This window comes from Narcine bancroftii, chromosome 5 (genome assembly GCF_036971445.1).
Source record: "Narcine bancroftii isolate sNarBan1 chromosome 5, sNarBan1.hap1, whole genome shotgun sequence".
NCBI lineage: Eukaryota > Metazoa > Chordata > Chondrichthyes > Torpediniformes > Narcinidae > Narcine > Narcine bancroftii.
In genome coordinates, this window is record NC_091473.1 from 162,873,368 (window position 1) to 162,888,515 (window position 15,148).

Consider the following 15,148-nt stretch of genomic DNA (forward strand, 5'->3'; position numbering starts at 1 on the left):
TATTGTTACCAATGAGAGAATCATTTCAGATATCAGCAGGAAATGAAATGACCCTGACCCTTGAGACTAAAAACTGTAAATTTAGCAATAACCTATATTATTTTTCTCGTCATCAAAAAATGTTAGATATAAATAAATGGACAGTCATATGGCAATTAAAATTTCATCAGAGAAATGCAGATAAATATATTTCGGCAGTTCTAACAAAGTAATCATAATGTAAAGGAACTATAAATTGGGTGCAGTAACAAATACTTTGGGCATGTACACACAAATCTTTGAAAGGGGGGGTCAACAGGCTGAAAAAATGATTCAAAAATAATAAAGGATTCGTTCACAGAGGCTCAGGGAACAAAAGCAAAGTGCTGGCCCAGATATCGCTGCTGGCTGATGATGACTAAGAACAAAACTGCTGCCATCCATCCAACCAAATTCCAGCAAGTACTGTATATGGGCGGCCATGCATGTGCCTGCAAAGAAATCTCAACTGTCCCCAACATTAATTGATGCTGAACAGTTCAATATGTTCTTGTGCTGGACTCCCATTGGAATCCTAGTGGCAGAGCTTCATCTACCCAAAATTATCCAGCACGTTACAGCGCCAGCAACCGGGACCTGGATTTGAGTCCCGCACTGCCTGTAGGGATTTTGTCCTTTCTCCCCATGTCTGCATGGGTTTCCTCCAGATGCTCTGGTTTCTTCCTATCGTTCAAAACATACTGGGAGTTGTAGGTCAATGGATATAATTGGGCAGCAGAGGCTCATGGGCCGAAAGGGTCGGTTACCGTGCTGTACGTATACAAAATGTACGTCTAAATTAAAATAAAAAATAAATTTATATTTTAAAAAAATGGTGGAGGATTGGCAAATCCATTGTTTTACTGAGGCACAGCCTCTGCTTGGGACCTTCCTGCTGGACACCTGCTTCAGGCCAGCACCCTGCTTCTTGATCAGGTAAATTTGGGCCAATGCAGACATTTGATTTATGCCAATGAACAACAGTCAAGGTGGTCCAATTCATTTTCTATATTCCAAAACTATGAATTAATGATATGCATTAGATTAAAATGCTTGGAAGAACAAGAATCAGCGGCTTAGACGATCCTTGAGTCATTTCAAGAATCTAGAAAAACATAGATCAAATGAATTAAAAGAGTAGAGACACCTGCTTATGCTGATCTAATTTACAAGGTATACTCTCACCAATTTAACGGAAAAATATAAATATTTAACTCCCAGTATGCCCTTGTAATTTTGTCAGAATCTGATGGATCACTGCGAATCTAAGCTGGAGTCATATTTGTTTTTTTGACTGATATTCTAAAAGGGCTCTGAGTTACAAATGGGAATCTACACAGGCATTTTGAATCAAGCTGGAACTAGAACGGGAATGTTTCTTCATTATTTCTGGAGATAGGACAGACATGAAAGAATTTCATTAAGAGTTATTTTAAATTGATTTAATGTTTTCAATCAAGTGATTTAGGTTATTTATTTTATAATACTTTAAATTTTGAGTTAGTTTTGAAAGGTTCTGATTGTCAAAAATATTCATGTTACCAAAAGAATTTTTACAGCTAAACTGGAAGTACAGCTGTTTTATAAGCAGTGTTCGCTGTATCCCCAAACCTCTTCACTACTACTTTAAAGAGGGTATCAATGTAGAGGATCTTGTCACTAGGGATTGTCATTACAATCAGTACAACTTGAAGCACCATCTCTGGCCTGGAACATTGATAGATTTATCTGGAAAATGTATCAGGGGCCCATCATTTCATATTAATCAGTACAACTTGAAGCACCATCTCTGGCCTGGAACATTGATAGATTTATCTGGAAAATGTATCAGGGGTCCATAATTTCATATTAATCACTTCTACTGCCAAAGGAAAAAATCCTGTTTTGAGTTGTCATATAAGCCAGTAGCTGGCATATGATGTAATTCCCTGAATGCAGCTTCCGTTCTAAATCCCATTGTGAGAGATCAGAAAGTTTCCAACAACCTCTCACTGAGAGTCCCCCACATTTTTCAAAGCAAAGACTACGCAGGGATCAGACTAAGATTGACAGACTGCCAACGATTCCCAAAGCAGCTAAAGTAAAAATAATAGGAACTGCAGGAGTTGAATTTGTCCAAAATGAACTTGCGTAATATTACAGAAGAATTACTTGGGGGAAGTGAGAGGATTGTGAATGAAGTGAATTTATGGTTGGATCACAGTTCATTTCCAAACAAAGTTAAAAAAAATTCCAGATTACAAATCTGGAATAACCAGCAGCACAGAAAAATTACCTCACAAAAATCACACAATTAAAAAAATGTTAATAAGGTCCATGTACGGATTGGAACATGCTCAACCAAAATGTTTTTAATAAGAGGAATTCAGGATGACATTTTATGGTTTTGTTCACATATTCACCTGTCAACAGTTGATTGGATTTCAGCTCCATATGAACAATATTTAAACAAAATCGATCCCAGTGATATCCAGACTCTTTTCCATTGAATAACTTGTAAACAAATTCTGAAGTCTGTTGGGAATGCCTATTGAATGACTTGATAGTATATTGCTTGGAACTGTTTAACTGTTACAAACCTTTCTAACCTGGAACAAGGTCAGTGCTCACAGTCTATAAAGTCAGGAATCACATGATATTGTTAATTTAAAATGGAAACCAAGTACAAATGATCTTCTCTAACCTTAACAGGTACACCAACATACATACAGCTTCACAGGAGAGGTCGAGACATGAATAGAGGAAAATACTAGCTGAGGTTCTCCTTTTCCATACTATTTGGGAGTGTAAAATTAAGTGAATGGCTGCTGTGGACCAGCCTCATCATTTAGTATTGGCTGTTTACACAGTTACACTCAGAGAAGATTGCCTGCTCACCCACTTGGAAAATTATACAACAGTGGTGGAAACCCAATTGAAAGAGAGTGAAGGAAATATGACAGTCTTCATGAAGGCCAAAGGAAAATAAAATAATTCTCTATAAGCCTGCATCTACAGTAAAATCCCTGGTATTGGGCACTGAAGGGGATTGCCAGATATGTGATATTTCCGGTGGCCTGAGACACACCCTTACAATGCCTAACTAATACACCTGCATTAAGAATGCACAGTTTAAGAGAGAAAAGACAGTGCAAAATATACAGTAATTTGGAAAAAGGTAGTGTAGTCCTTAATTATGTAAAGTTCACTTTAATCAGATATTTTCCATAATTTACAAAATTTAAATCCCATTCGCGTTGCACTGTCATAATTAACCCTCCCCCCAAGTTTACAGATAAAGCCTTACTAATATAATATTAATAAAGGTGAAGACTCTCCCGAGCCAGGGTTAGGGGGATACTTTGCCAGTTTCCCCAGCAGCGAACAGCTCTTCATTCTGGGTGCCACCATTTAATTCAAAAACAACCTTGTTTAAACTTTGTTCAAACAGCTGGTGTGGCGGGGCACGACTAGGGCACTCCGCTGTCTGAATGTGTGTTCCCGTCTTCACCAAGGGGTTATGTGTTGCTTCGGAAAACGTTTACAATTTTAAAGTTTAATTTAAATTTTCATTAATTTGTATTTATTGATTTCAAAATATTTATTTATTTATTTTTTTCCTCTCTGCTGGTTGCTTGAACTCTGAATACCAGGGATTTTCCTGTATATTCTGGCCCTTCAGGCCCATTAATATATAGCAAAACATGTCATATGCTACTCAGTAGGACAACTCAAAAGTTGGCCCAGTGGTGAAATCACTATTGTTACAACTTGGGAAGTCCAAGTATTGTATAATTACTCAAATACTTTAAATCTGAATTGATGTAGCCATTTTCAGGTCAGGATAAAAGTGTAGAGAAACACTCATACATGAAATGAGACCAACCTGTTCACCTGTTTCCAGATGGATGCAGCCTTTTAACAAATATTTTAGTGCTAACTGGAAATTCCATTTAAAGAGTTTATGTAGCTGGGTAGCACCAAAGTAAATCAGGAGGTGATTGGTGCAGGAGGGAGGGGACAGCAGCAAGTTGATGTTAATGCCATATGGCTGGAGAGAGCTCAGATGGAAAATCAGGTGTTGTTCATCCAATTTACAGGTCATCTTGGTGGGATAGTACATAAGGCCATGGATAGATATGTGAGTGTGACACAGAAATGAAATGGTTGGCTACTGGGAGGTCTCTGTCATTGGTGCGAATGGAGCGAAGGTGTAAATCTTCCAATCTGCACCCAGTCTCTCCGATGGAGAGGAGGCCACAAAGGAAGCATTATATGCAGTCCTGTGGATACACAAGTGAAGTACTGCTTCACTTGAAAGGCCAGTTTGGTGCCCTGGACTGAGTTGAGGGAGGAGATGTGGGTGCATGTCTGGCACCTCCTGCGGCCTGAGGGTTGAGGGGAAGCTACATTTGTAGATGAAAGTAGACAATTCTGAAGATCTAGACTGTAAGACCTCATCTTGGGATCATATGTGGCAGAAATTGAGAAATTTGGAGATGGGGATAGAATCATTGCAGGGGACAGGGTGAGTATGTGAGGTCAAGATCGTTGTGGGAGTTCATGGGTTTGGAATAAATGTTGGTGGAAAGCTTGTTTCCCGAGATGGAGACAGAGAGATCCAGGAATGGGGAGAGTGTTGTTGGAGTTAGATCAGGTGAGTTTGAGATCAGGATGAGTTGAGTTTGAGTTGATCATGAAGAGAATGAAGTTGATGACTCATCATGGCTGCATAAGACAGCCCCGATGTAAACATCAATATATCGGAAGAAGAGTTGGGGGTGGGGGGGGGGGGGGCTTGCCTGTGTAGGCTTGCAGCATGGATTGCTCCACAAAGCCCATAAACAGGCAGGTGTAGCTGGACTCCATACCTGTACCCATGGATATTCCTTTGATTTGAAGAAAGTGAGATTAGTTAAAGGAGAAGTTGTTTAAAGTGTGGACAAGTTCTGCCAGGCAGAGAAGGGTGGTGGTAGAGGGTGACTGGTCAAGTCTCTTGTCCAGAAAGAAGCAGTGCTTTAAGACCTTCTTGTATGGAGGTATAAAGGGATTGGACATCCATTATGAGGCAGTCCAGTTTGGGGAATCTTAAGTCACTGAAGAGTTGGAGGGCATGTGAGGTATCGCAGATGTAAGGGGGGAAGGGAAAGGATAGGACCAGCAGAGAAAAGATAAGAGTCAAGATAAGATGAAACTAGTTCAGTGGGTCAAGAGCAGGCAGAAACAATGGGTCTACCCAGATGGTTGGGTTAATGTATCTAAGGTCGAAGGTAGAAATGAGCAGTCCAGGGATGGGAGACAATGAGGTTGGCGTGGGAGGAGGTGACCAGAGGTGATGAGGCTGGAAATGGTGTTGGAGACAGTGGCTTGATGTGCTGTGGTGGGTAGATAGGCGGTGGTAGAGGTCAGTGCGCCGCATCACCTTTGTCTACGTGTTTGATGGTGAGATTAGGATTATTGTGGAGAGAGTGGAGGGTGGAGCATTCGGAGGAAATAAGATTAGAATATGAGAGGGGAGTGGTGAAGTTGAGACAGTTGATGTCTCAGCGGCAGCTAGAAATAAAAAGATACAGAGTGAGTAGCTGGCCAGGACAAGGTGTCCAGGAGGAAGAAGAAGGCTTAAAGTGGGAGAAGGAGTCTTGGGTGTGGGGTAGGGAGTCATGGTTTGTGTTTAAATTAAAAATTTTAAAGACATACAGCATGGTAACAGGCCCTTTCGGCCCCAATTACACCAATTAACCTGAACTCCCAGTACGTTTTGAACAGTGGGAGGAAACTGGAGTCCTCGGGGAAAACCCACGCAGACATGGGGAGAATGTACAAACTCCTTACAGACAGCGTGGGATTCGAACCCCGGTCCCAATCACTGGCGCTGTAGCTAACCGCTACACCAACCGTGCGACCCTTATCTCAGATCAGCCTCGATGATCTTAGATTAAATGCTGGTTCAGAATTAAACTTTCAAGTATGTTCAATTTTGTAGTGCAAAAGTAAAATCAGGAATGTGTTCACTATTTCATCATACCAATGTGGCTCATATGATTAGCACAAAATTCCACGTTTCTTCACAGTTTTTCAAAGAACATTCTGAAGTCTAACGTAAATATTTCTGATTAATTTCCCTTCAAAGTATAACTCAAGTAAAAGCTACACTTTAATTTCATGGATTTATGAATCTTTATTATTGAAATCGGGGTTTCCATTTCTTCCTCATTAAAAAAACATCATAATTCAGGTATAATAAAGATAACACCTGTGAGAGTTTTTATTACCTGAGTTAAACACAAAATATCAGGAACTATGACCTGATTGGAAATCAAGTCCCAATTAATCAACAAGCAAACCAACTCCTTCCACTACGATAAGAAGTACATATTTATGGTCAGGTAAAATTCCATTTCACACTTTTCTCACCTCAATAGGATATCTTTTTCCATCCACGCTGTGTTCTGAACCTGGGGAACCTCGATTCTGGCCCCAGTGAAATTCCAGTTTTTCCACTTTAAGTCCACTTGGAAGGTCCGCTCCACTGACAAAGTAATCATCTTTCAACAACACAGCAACTGAAAGGCAATATGATAAAATGTCATCAACACATTAAAAAAATATGAAGTGTGTGAGCTTAAAGCAACATTAAAGATTCAACACCATCATAGACACACATACACAAAACCTTTCTCCACAGTGTTTCCTATGGATTTGTATTTTTCCATCAGGTAATTTCAAAATATATGTGAGTATATATACCGTAAAATCCCTGTTAACTGGAATTCAACAACTGGGAAAAAAAATCACAGAAAAGAAATGGGTAAAAACATGGAAGCTTAAAATTGGCGTGCCTCACCGTTAGTTCTCCATTTGCGCGACACGCAGTTTCAAGCAACAGGAAATCTCGCTTATCTGGCATCTCCCAATCCTTGAAGGTGCCAGATACCAGGGTGTTTTACTGAATTTGTACGCTCGCAAATATTATGAGAGCTCATCAATCTAAGTAAGGCTTCCACGGATTACTGCAAACACATGTTTTTCTTGCACCATGTTTACCTCAATCTGTAAAGTAACACCTCGAATTAGAAATTTGTCTGTTACTTCATGATCATTGAACCTAAATTATGGAACCTCCTCCCCATGGATTGTCTGGAACATACTTCGATTTCTCAATGGTGAATAGAGATGTCCACGTCACAAAAAATGGATAAACAAAATAGAACAAAATGAACACAATGAGATATGAAGCAAAATTTAAAAGCAAACAAACACATACAAACAAAGGGTTATCAGTAGATAACTGATTTGAGTGCCATTGGCTTGTGGGTTGTAAGGGTCGATTACTGTGCTGTATCTCCAAATTAAAAAATATTCAATGATACTTTGAATAGATTTAAATAAATTCACTAAAGGGCATTGACTGAATTTACTGCAAATTGTTACTTATAAACAACTTCTTCTGATAATCTGGAACTGAATTTAATAATTTTGCTCTGAAGACCAGGGGTGCAATGCTAATTTTTTAGGTGTCAGAGCTCACCCAAACCAGCAACAAGGAGGTGCCGGAGATGCCACATGCGGTGCCTGGTGCGGCCCCATGAGGTACTGGAGCTTCTCCCTGAAGTGCCGGCAGCACTGCACCCCTGCCGAAGACTGTGCTAAACTTTAACATGCATTAACATGCGCATTAAATCTCTCAAGATACACCTTGCAATCAGCGGAACTGATTAAATATTCTCCATCAGCTCTCATCATTTTCTGCTCGACAGGTTTTTCTTCAATAATTTTTAAGAAACAAGAATACGTTTGAAAATATAACTTTGATATAATGCTTCAAGCTCAAATTTCCTTTCCCTCATGTTTTCCTGAATAAGCAACTTGAAATTTGAAAGCAGCGATCGTTGAGGATTTGAGGAACAAGGGCAAGCTGGAAGAGAAAATGCAAACAGGTTTTCAGCCCTAGAGCTGAAGGGAATGTTACAGTTCTGGTGAATGAAAAAAACCCAGCAGTCATAGTGGCAGCAAAAGAAACACAGTGAAGGAGGAAAGAAGACAACATTTGGGTGAAAATGCTATCTATATCCACAATCCAAAACCATCATGCTGATGACACAGTTATCCTCCACATAAAACCATGCAAAACCACCAAATGTTTCTTAATTGGAAAAAAGAGAACAGAAAGCATTGAAAAATAAAGCTAAAGGTATACAAGACAAAAGAGAGAAGCAACTATTTTGAATTGATTTTTGTATCCCACCGATGAAAGCTACAGTTCAGTAGTTGGTTTGAATATCTAATCTGAATCCAATTTGAATATCATTTCTTATGACGTATTCAGTCTCAATTCTCAAACTGGGTAAAAATTGTAATTCATTTCACTGAATATAATTGCAGGTGCTTCTATCTTAATACACACACTACTCCATGGACTATGAGCAACATTATTTTAAAAATTTTATTATTATTATAAAATACTAGCAGGATACTCAGCATTGCCCAGGAAATAAAACACTCAATTGTTGACGACATGGTTGAAACAATATATTCAAATAATTTCATGGAAATTCAGCATAAATATATATTTTCAAACGCAACATTTATATTCTTTATAACAGAGATGCACAGTTCAAACAAAGTTGATTTCTGGCAAAACATAGCGATTCTAGGCTAAGGGTTTCATAATAAACAATGTTCTTAGTTCTTCACTTCTTTGCTCCACAATGTTGGCATACCTCTGACATGGAGCCAATTACAAATCGTAAACTGCATCGGAGTGAACGGTATTCTGATGACGGATTCCGCAACAGCTATCAACATGCAATTTTATTTGCCAGAAGCCCTGGGATGCATCCAATGTAGAGAAAAACTTTGCACCAGCCATCTCACTTGTAATTTCATCCCTGGTTGGCATTCAAGTCTTTTGGATCCATGTCCATGGGTAGGTCACCATTCTTTTTTACACACACCACAGAAACTACCCATTCTGTGGGCTCTTCCACTTTCTTTTCTGACCCATAGTGCCATCATTCAGTTGAGTTCCTGCTTGAGCTTGTGGTGCGGGAACCTGCCTCAGGGCATGCAATAGTTTCCCTATGGAAAATCATTGCTTTCCATAGAGATTCCGCCCTTTGCACTTGCTACAGACTTTTCCATAAGCTGGGCATTGCTTTGGAGCACGTTTAGTGCCACATCATTTACTATTGAATGCCTTTTTGTTGGTTCCTGTATCTCATTTTTTGTTTGTGTGCATGTATGTGTCCAGACACTGTGGCTACGACTATACCTTCATTTTCATTGGCTTTTACACTACCTTTGAATTTTTTTGCAGGCTGCAGAGCTAATTCATTGGCATGGCACATCTTCACAGCTCCAGCTAAGGTAAGCTCTGTCTCTCTCAGCAACTCTCTCTCACTTTCTTATCATTAATTCTGAACACAATTTGATCACGGTGTACTGACAGTGCGAGTATAAGACAGCTTTAATAAACTAGTATGTACACTAGGTCTTGTCTCTCTGCCGGACAAACCTGGAAGGCTAGACTGTAGCTCTGTACTGCTTTATATACAAGGTCACCGGGATGACCGCGGTGAACTAGTGGTGTAATTACATATCACCACACACAGATCATTGAATCTTGCAGCGGTCCAAAATTGCATGCTCTTGCGTTTAGTTTTAAGTGTGCTAAAAAAAATTATCAAAGCTCTCTCCCTGCAGCTGCATGCATGAGCAAAACATGTTCCTCTCGAAGGTTTCATTTTTCTTTGGTTAACAGTGTTCATCCAACATCTCAATAATCTTGTCAAATTTGCTCTGGTCTTCTACCTCGACAAAAACAAATGTGTTGAAAACCTCTGGAGCTTGAGGTTCCGCCATGATAAGTAGTATTAAATCCTACCACTTGCAGGTACAGCATAAACCTTTGCTTAAACTTACCCTACTCCTAGTACCATGTGATGTTTCTTTTATTAAAATAAAGAAACATAGGTTCTTTTTAAAACAACTAGATTTATTAACTAAGCAAACAGCACTAAGGACAGAAAATACACATGCCAGACCTCATGTGGAGACATCCATTTAAAAAAAAATATTTTATTTATAATTTTTCAAATTCAGTGTCAACAATCTGTAATAATCCATAATTAAAAAAAACACTACATTTTTCAATTATATACAAGCTTCATGGTTGAGTCCAATTCCCCCCCCCCATATTGTCCCCCTCCATTATCCCAATTAATATATCCAGAGACAAAATTAAATAGAAAATAACCCTGAAAAGAGAAATAGCAACAATAAATTAGCCCTCACCCCCAATTCCTGTAGCATTTTACAGTGTCCCTTTACCTTCCAGACATATTAGGGACATGGGGCATCCATCTTGAATCTGATGCAATAGTATTCCAAAGATGCAACATTCCATCTCTGACTCCTCCTGGTGGTAGCACTCTATCACTACAGTAAATGGTGCTGCCCTTTGGCTGGTGGCCTTTGTTCGCATTGCTTGTTCTTCCTCAGCATACTTTTGTTGTCTGCTCATGGAATGCTTGGCGGCATCAGCATTGACTGAGGTGGGCTTGACATTTTTCATCAGTTTCCTGCTGCTTGTTCCTTGTTTGTTTGGAGGCCTGAGCACTGAGGCAGGCCTGGTGTTGCTGTTGTGTTTCCTGCTGCCTGCCCCTTGCCTGACTGGAGGCTAAGCACTGAGATGGGCGTATCGATGGTGTTCTGTTTCCTGCTGCCTGCTCCTTGTTTGTCTGGAGGCCTGAGCACTGAGACGTACATATCACTTGTGTCTGTTTCCTGCTGCCTGCTCATTGCATGTCTGGAAGCATCAACAGTGAGGTGGGACTGATATTCCTCTGCTGCCTCTTGCTTTCTCCTTTGTCTAACTCTACATGCTTATGAAGAGCTTCTGCCAATGGATGTTTGGACTGCGTTTGACCATTTGTTTTTATTCTGAAGGTACATTGATGCATAGCACTGTAACTAATTGAAGTGTTCCTGGAGCAAGATCAAAAAAAATGGAACTTTTGAACTTCATATGACCTTAAAGGTTACATTTAAATATAAAAAAGAAACATAAAATTATAAAAAAAAAATTAATCAAATGGTGGAGGTTTTTCTAACATGAATGATGCAAGAACCAATCCCATAACTTGAAGCAGTGGATTGCATTTGACACTCTTGCCATTTTATTCCCACATGAATTTTGTTACATTCCTTGTGGTTCTTAATAAACTGATCCAACAGTGATAATCCATTGGAGCATGGAATATTATCAAGTCAGTCTCACAAAAGAACAAGGGTCTGCAACAATCCATGACTGGAATGCTTGGCTTTCATTTAAAAAAAATCAATTTTGTCCTTAACAATATGTACTTTCAGAACAAGATATAATACCGCCAGCTGCACAAAGGGATATTCAGACAATTACAATTTCACATTGTAATGGGGAAGATTCTTCAGAATTTCCTCTAAATTAATTAGATTACTCTGTGCATTAGGTGTAGCATTAAACCTCCTTTGAAGAAGACCACAGAGCCCACCTCACTGACAAAAGGCAAAGGAGGAAAAACCCAACACCCAACCCCAACCAACCAATTTTCCCCTGCAGCCGCTGCAACCGTGTCTGCCTGTCCCGCATCGGACTTGTCAGCCACAAACGAGCCTGCAGCTGACGTGGACTTTTACCCCCTCCATAAATCTTCGTCCGCGAAGCCAAGCCAAAGAGAAGAGAAGCCATTGAGAAAGTCACTGAAAGATACAGCACATCCCATGTCAACCATCAACCACCCAGTTTGCATGAAAGGAACTATATCACCTAATTTGATTCAAAATAATCTTATACCTTTTATGAAAGATAATCAATTTTTAAATATTTGGTCTCATAATGGTATTAAAATGTAGAAGATTGTTATGAACAATGCCAAATGATGTTGTTTCAACAATTAAGAAATAAATATGGAATAACTCAGAACATACTTTTCTATTATCTTCAATTGAGAGGATACTTGTGGGAAAAATTAGATTCAACAATGTCGTCACTGGGCTTGTAGTGAGTTGGAAGTTCTTATTAGGAGAGTTATACTAAGAAATTTATGACTGCAATGTATCTTTTATCACAAGCAGGTACTATTAAAAAGGGAGTTCATAAATCTAGGGAGAAATGGGAGAAATATTACAATTGATGAGAAAATATAGGCAGATTTTTCTCATGATTGTATGGCAAATATTATAAATGTTAGGTATTGTTTAGCTGAACATAATTATTTACATTAACAATATTTAATGCTGCAAAAATTGCATAAAATAAAATTGGATTTTTTAGATAAATGTTTTACATGTGGCGAAGAAATAGGAACATTTTTACATTCTACTTGGTCATGTTCTAAAGTTAGAACCTTCTGGTGGATTTAGGTATGTTTTTAGAATAGATTACTAGTATTGTTTTTCCACAAAATCCAGATTTATTTTTATTGGAGAACATCGAAGGAACAAGATCTAAATTAAAATTATCAATCTATCAAGTGAAATTTATTAAAATAGCTTTAGCGGTGGCAAGGAAGTATATTGCAGTGACTTGGAAATCAGATGCATATTTAGGTATGGAAAGATAGAAATTCAAAGTTGTATTCCTTTGGAGAAAATTACATATAATTTATGAAATGAATATTCTATTTTCTTACAAATTTGGAGCCCATATATCCAAAGTATAGGGATAAATATGTAAAAATGTTTTTCTGGCCTTTTAAGACATGCAACAATCTTCTTTCCTAAAGTCACTATAAAAATACTGTAAGATCCCAATATGTGAGCCAACCCTTTGTGCAAACCAGAATATTATTTTTCTCTTTTTCTTTTCTTTTATCTAACTATATATTATATCTATTTCTATTATTATATTTTTTTTAGTGGGGGGGGGAGTGTGTAAGAGGAAGGAGAAAGTGATGGGGGTGGGTTAAATCACCATGTAATCATTGTCATTTCAAACTTAATCAAATTTTGATTTTGTAAAAATATATAATTAAATAAATGGAAATTTTAAAATCAATATTTAAAAAAAAAACACCCATTTTCCACATTCATCCCATTTTATTCTCCCCACATTCTCAATAACTCAGCTCAGATTTTACAACCCACATGTAATTAGGGCAATTGCAAAGTGGCCAATTAAGTTACTAACCTGGGATGCAGAAGGAAACCAGAGGACCAGGGAAACCCACACAATCTCAGGAAGAGCTATACTTTTGATTCATATTATTTGTGGTCACTTGATACCGTTCCTATTTCTGGAATGAGAATTTGTCTTTGATTGCAGATCATTATTATATTTGTGGCTGGGAAAGGACAGAACCTCATGGTTTTGATGGTTGCTTTTTCCATTGGAGTCACAAATCTAGATGTCAAGTCAAATGTCAAATGTTTAAAGAGCAAAGATTAGATTATTTCAAGCCTTAAAGCTCATTCCGTCAGTGCCAATCTAGAGCTCTGGAGCTGTTATATTTTTCAGCATGATGCTAAAGTCACTCATTGGTTTTACTAATTTCTGTGGCCTGAATTTATAGCTGAGCATCATCTCAAGTGGCTGTGAACTGAAGACTTCTTCCAATTTTTCAGTCATCTGTGAAAACAAGTTACCTTTGGCTTTTAGCGGAGCTACTGAGTTAGTGACATAGAACATTACAGCACAGTACAGCCCTTCAGCCTTCAATGTTAGGCCGACCTATATTTTCCTACCAAAAAAAGTACTAAACTCTTCCTACCTCATAACCCTCCATTTTCTTTTCATCCATGCATCTGTCTAAGGGTCTCTTAAAAGCCCCTAATTTTTCAGCCTCCACCAATATTCATGGCAAGATATTCCAGGCACCCACAACTCTCTGTGTAAAAAATCTACCCCTGATGTCTTCCTTAAACTTGCCTCCCTTTACTTTGTACAGATGTCCTCTGGTGTTTTCGGCTCCTGCCCTGGGAAAAAGGTGTTGGCTGTCTACCTTATCTATGCCTCTCAGAATCTGATAGAGCTCTATTAATCCACACCTCATTCTTCGCTCCAAAGAGAGAAGTGCTAACCTTGCCTTATAAGACCTCTTTTCTAATCTAGACAACATCCTGGTAAATCTCATCTGCATCCTTGCCACAGCTACCACATTTTTTTCCTATAATGAGTGACCAGAACTGAACACAATACTCTCAGTGTGGTCTCGCCAGAGATTTGTAGAATTTCAAAATGACCTCTCAACTCTTGAACTGAATCCCCTGACCATTGAAGCTCAGCATCCCATAGGCCTTCTTAACTATCCTTATCAACCTGCATGACAACCTTGAGAGATGTATGAATTTGGACCTCAAGATCCCTCTGTTCCTCCACACTATTAAATATCTGACCATTAACCCTGTACTCAGCCTTCAGATTTGACCTTCCAAAATGCATTACTTCTCATTTATCTGGATTGAACTCCATCTGCCACTTTTCTACCCAACTCTTCATCCTGTCTCCATCCTTTTGTGACCTATGACAACCTTCAGCACCATCCACAACACCTCCAATCTTTGTATCATCTACAAACTTACTGACCCATCCTTCCGCTTCTTCATTTTGGTCATTTATAAAAATTACAAAGAGCAGGGATCCTAGAACAGATCCTGGCAGAACTCAGGTAGAATATTTTCCATCCACTACTACTCTCTGCTTTCTGCAATTCAAGCCAATTCTGAATCCACAGAGCCAAGGTTCCACTGATCCCATACCCCATGACTTTCTGAACAAGTATCTCATAGGGAGACCTTGTGAAATGCCTTACTAAAACCCATATGCCCCACATCTAACACCCTACCTACATCTTTTTGTTCTGTTACCTCCTAAAAAAATACTCAGTTAGGCTCATGAGGCATGTCCTTCCCTTCAGAAAGCCATGCTGACTACCCCTAAGAAGACTGTACTGCTCCAAATGCTCATAAATCCCGTCTTTAACAATTCTCTCCAATAGTTCGTACACCACTGACGTAACACTCACCAGTCTATAATTCCAAGGATTTCCCTACTACCTTTTTTTAAACAAGAGGACCGCCTTGGCTATTCGCCAATCGTCCAGCAGCTCCCCTGTGGTAAAGGAGGATACAAAGATCACAGCCAATGCTATCTCTTCCCTCCCTTTCCACAGCA

General features: G+C 38.9%; 1 protein-coding gene across 1 annotated transcript in view; it reads right to left on the bottom strand.

The window, feature by feature from the left end:
- Positions 1-15,148, bottom strand: part of LOC138764115 (receptor-type tyrosine-protein phosphatase gamma-like) — a 735,396-nt gene that overhangs the window by 366,778 nt on the left and 353,470 nt on the right. The window contains exon 4 of the mRNA XM_069939515.1: positions 6,412-6,560. Within this exon, the coding sequence (XP_069795616.1) occupies positions 6,412-6,560 (149 nt within the window). The remainder of the gene's footprint in view (positions 1-6,411; positions 6,561-15,148) is intronic.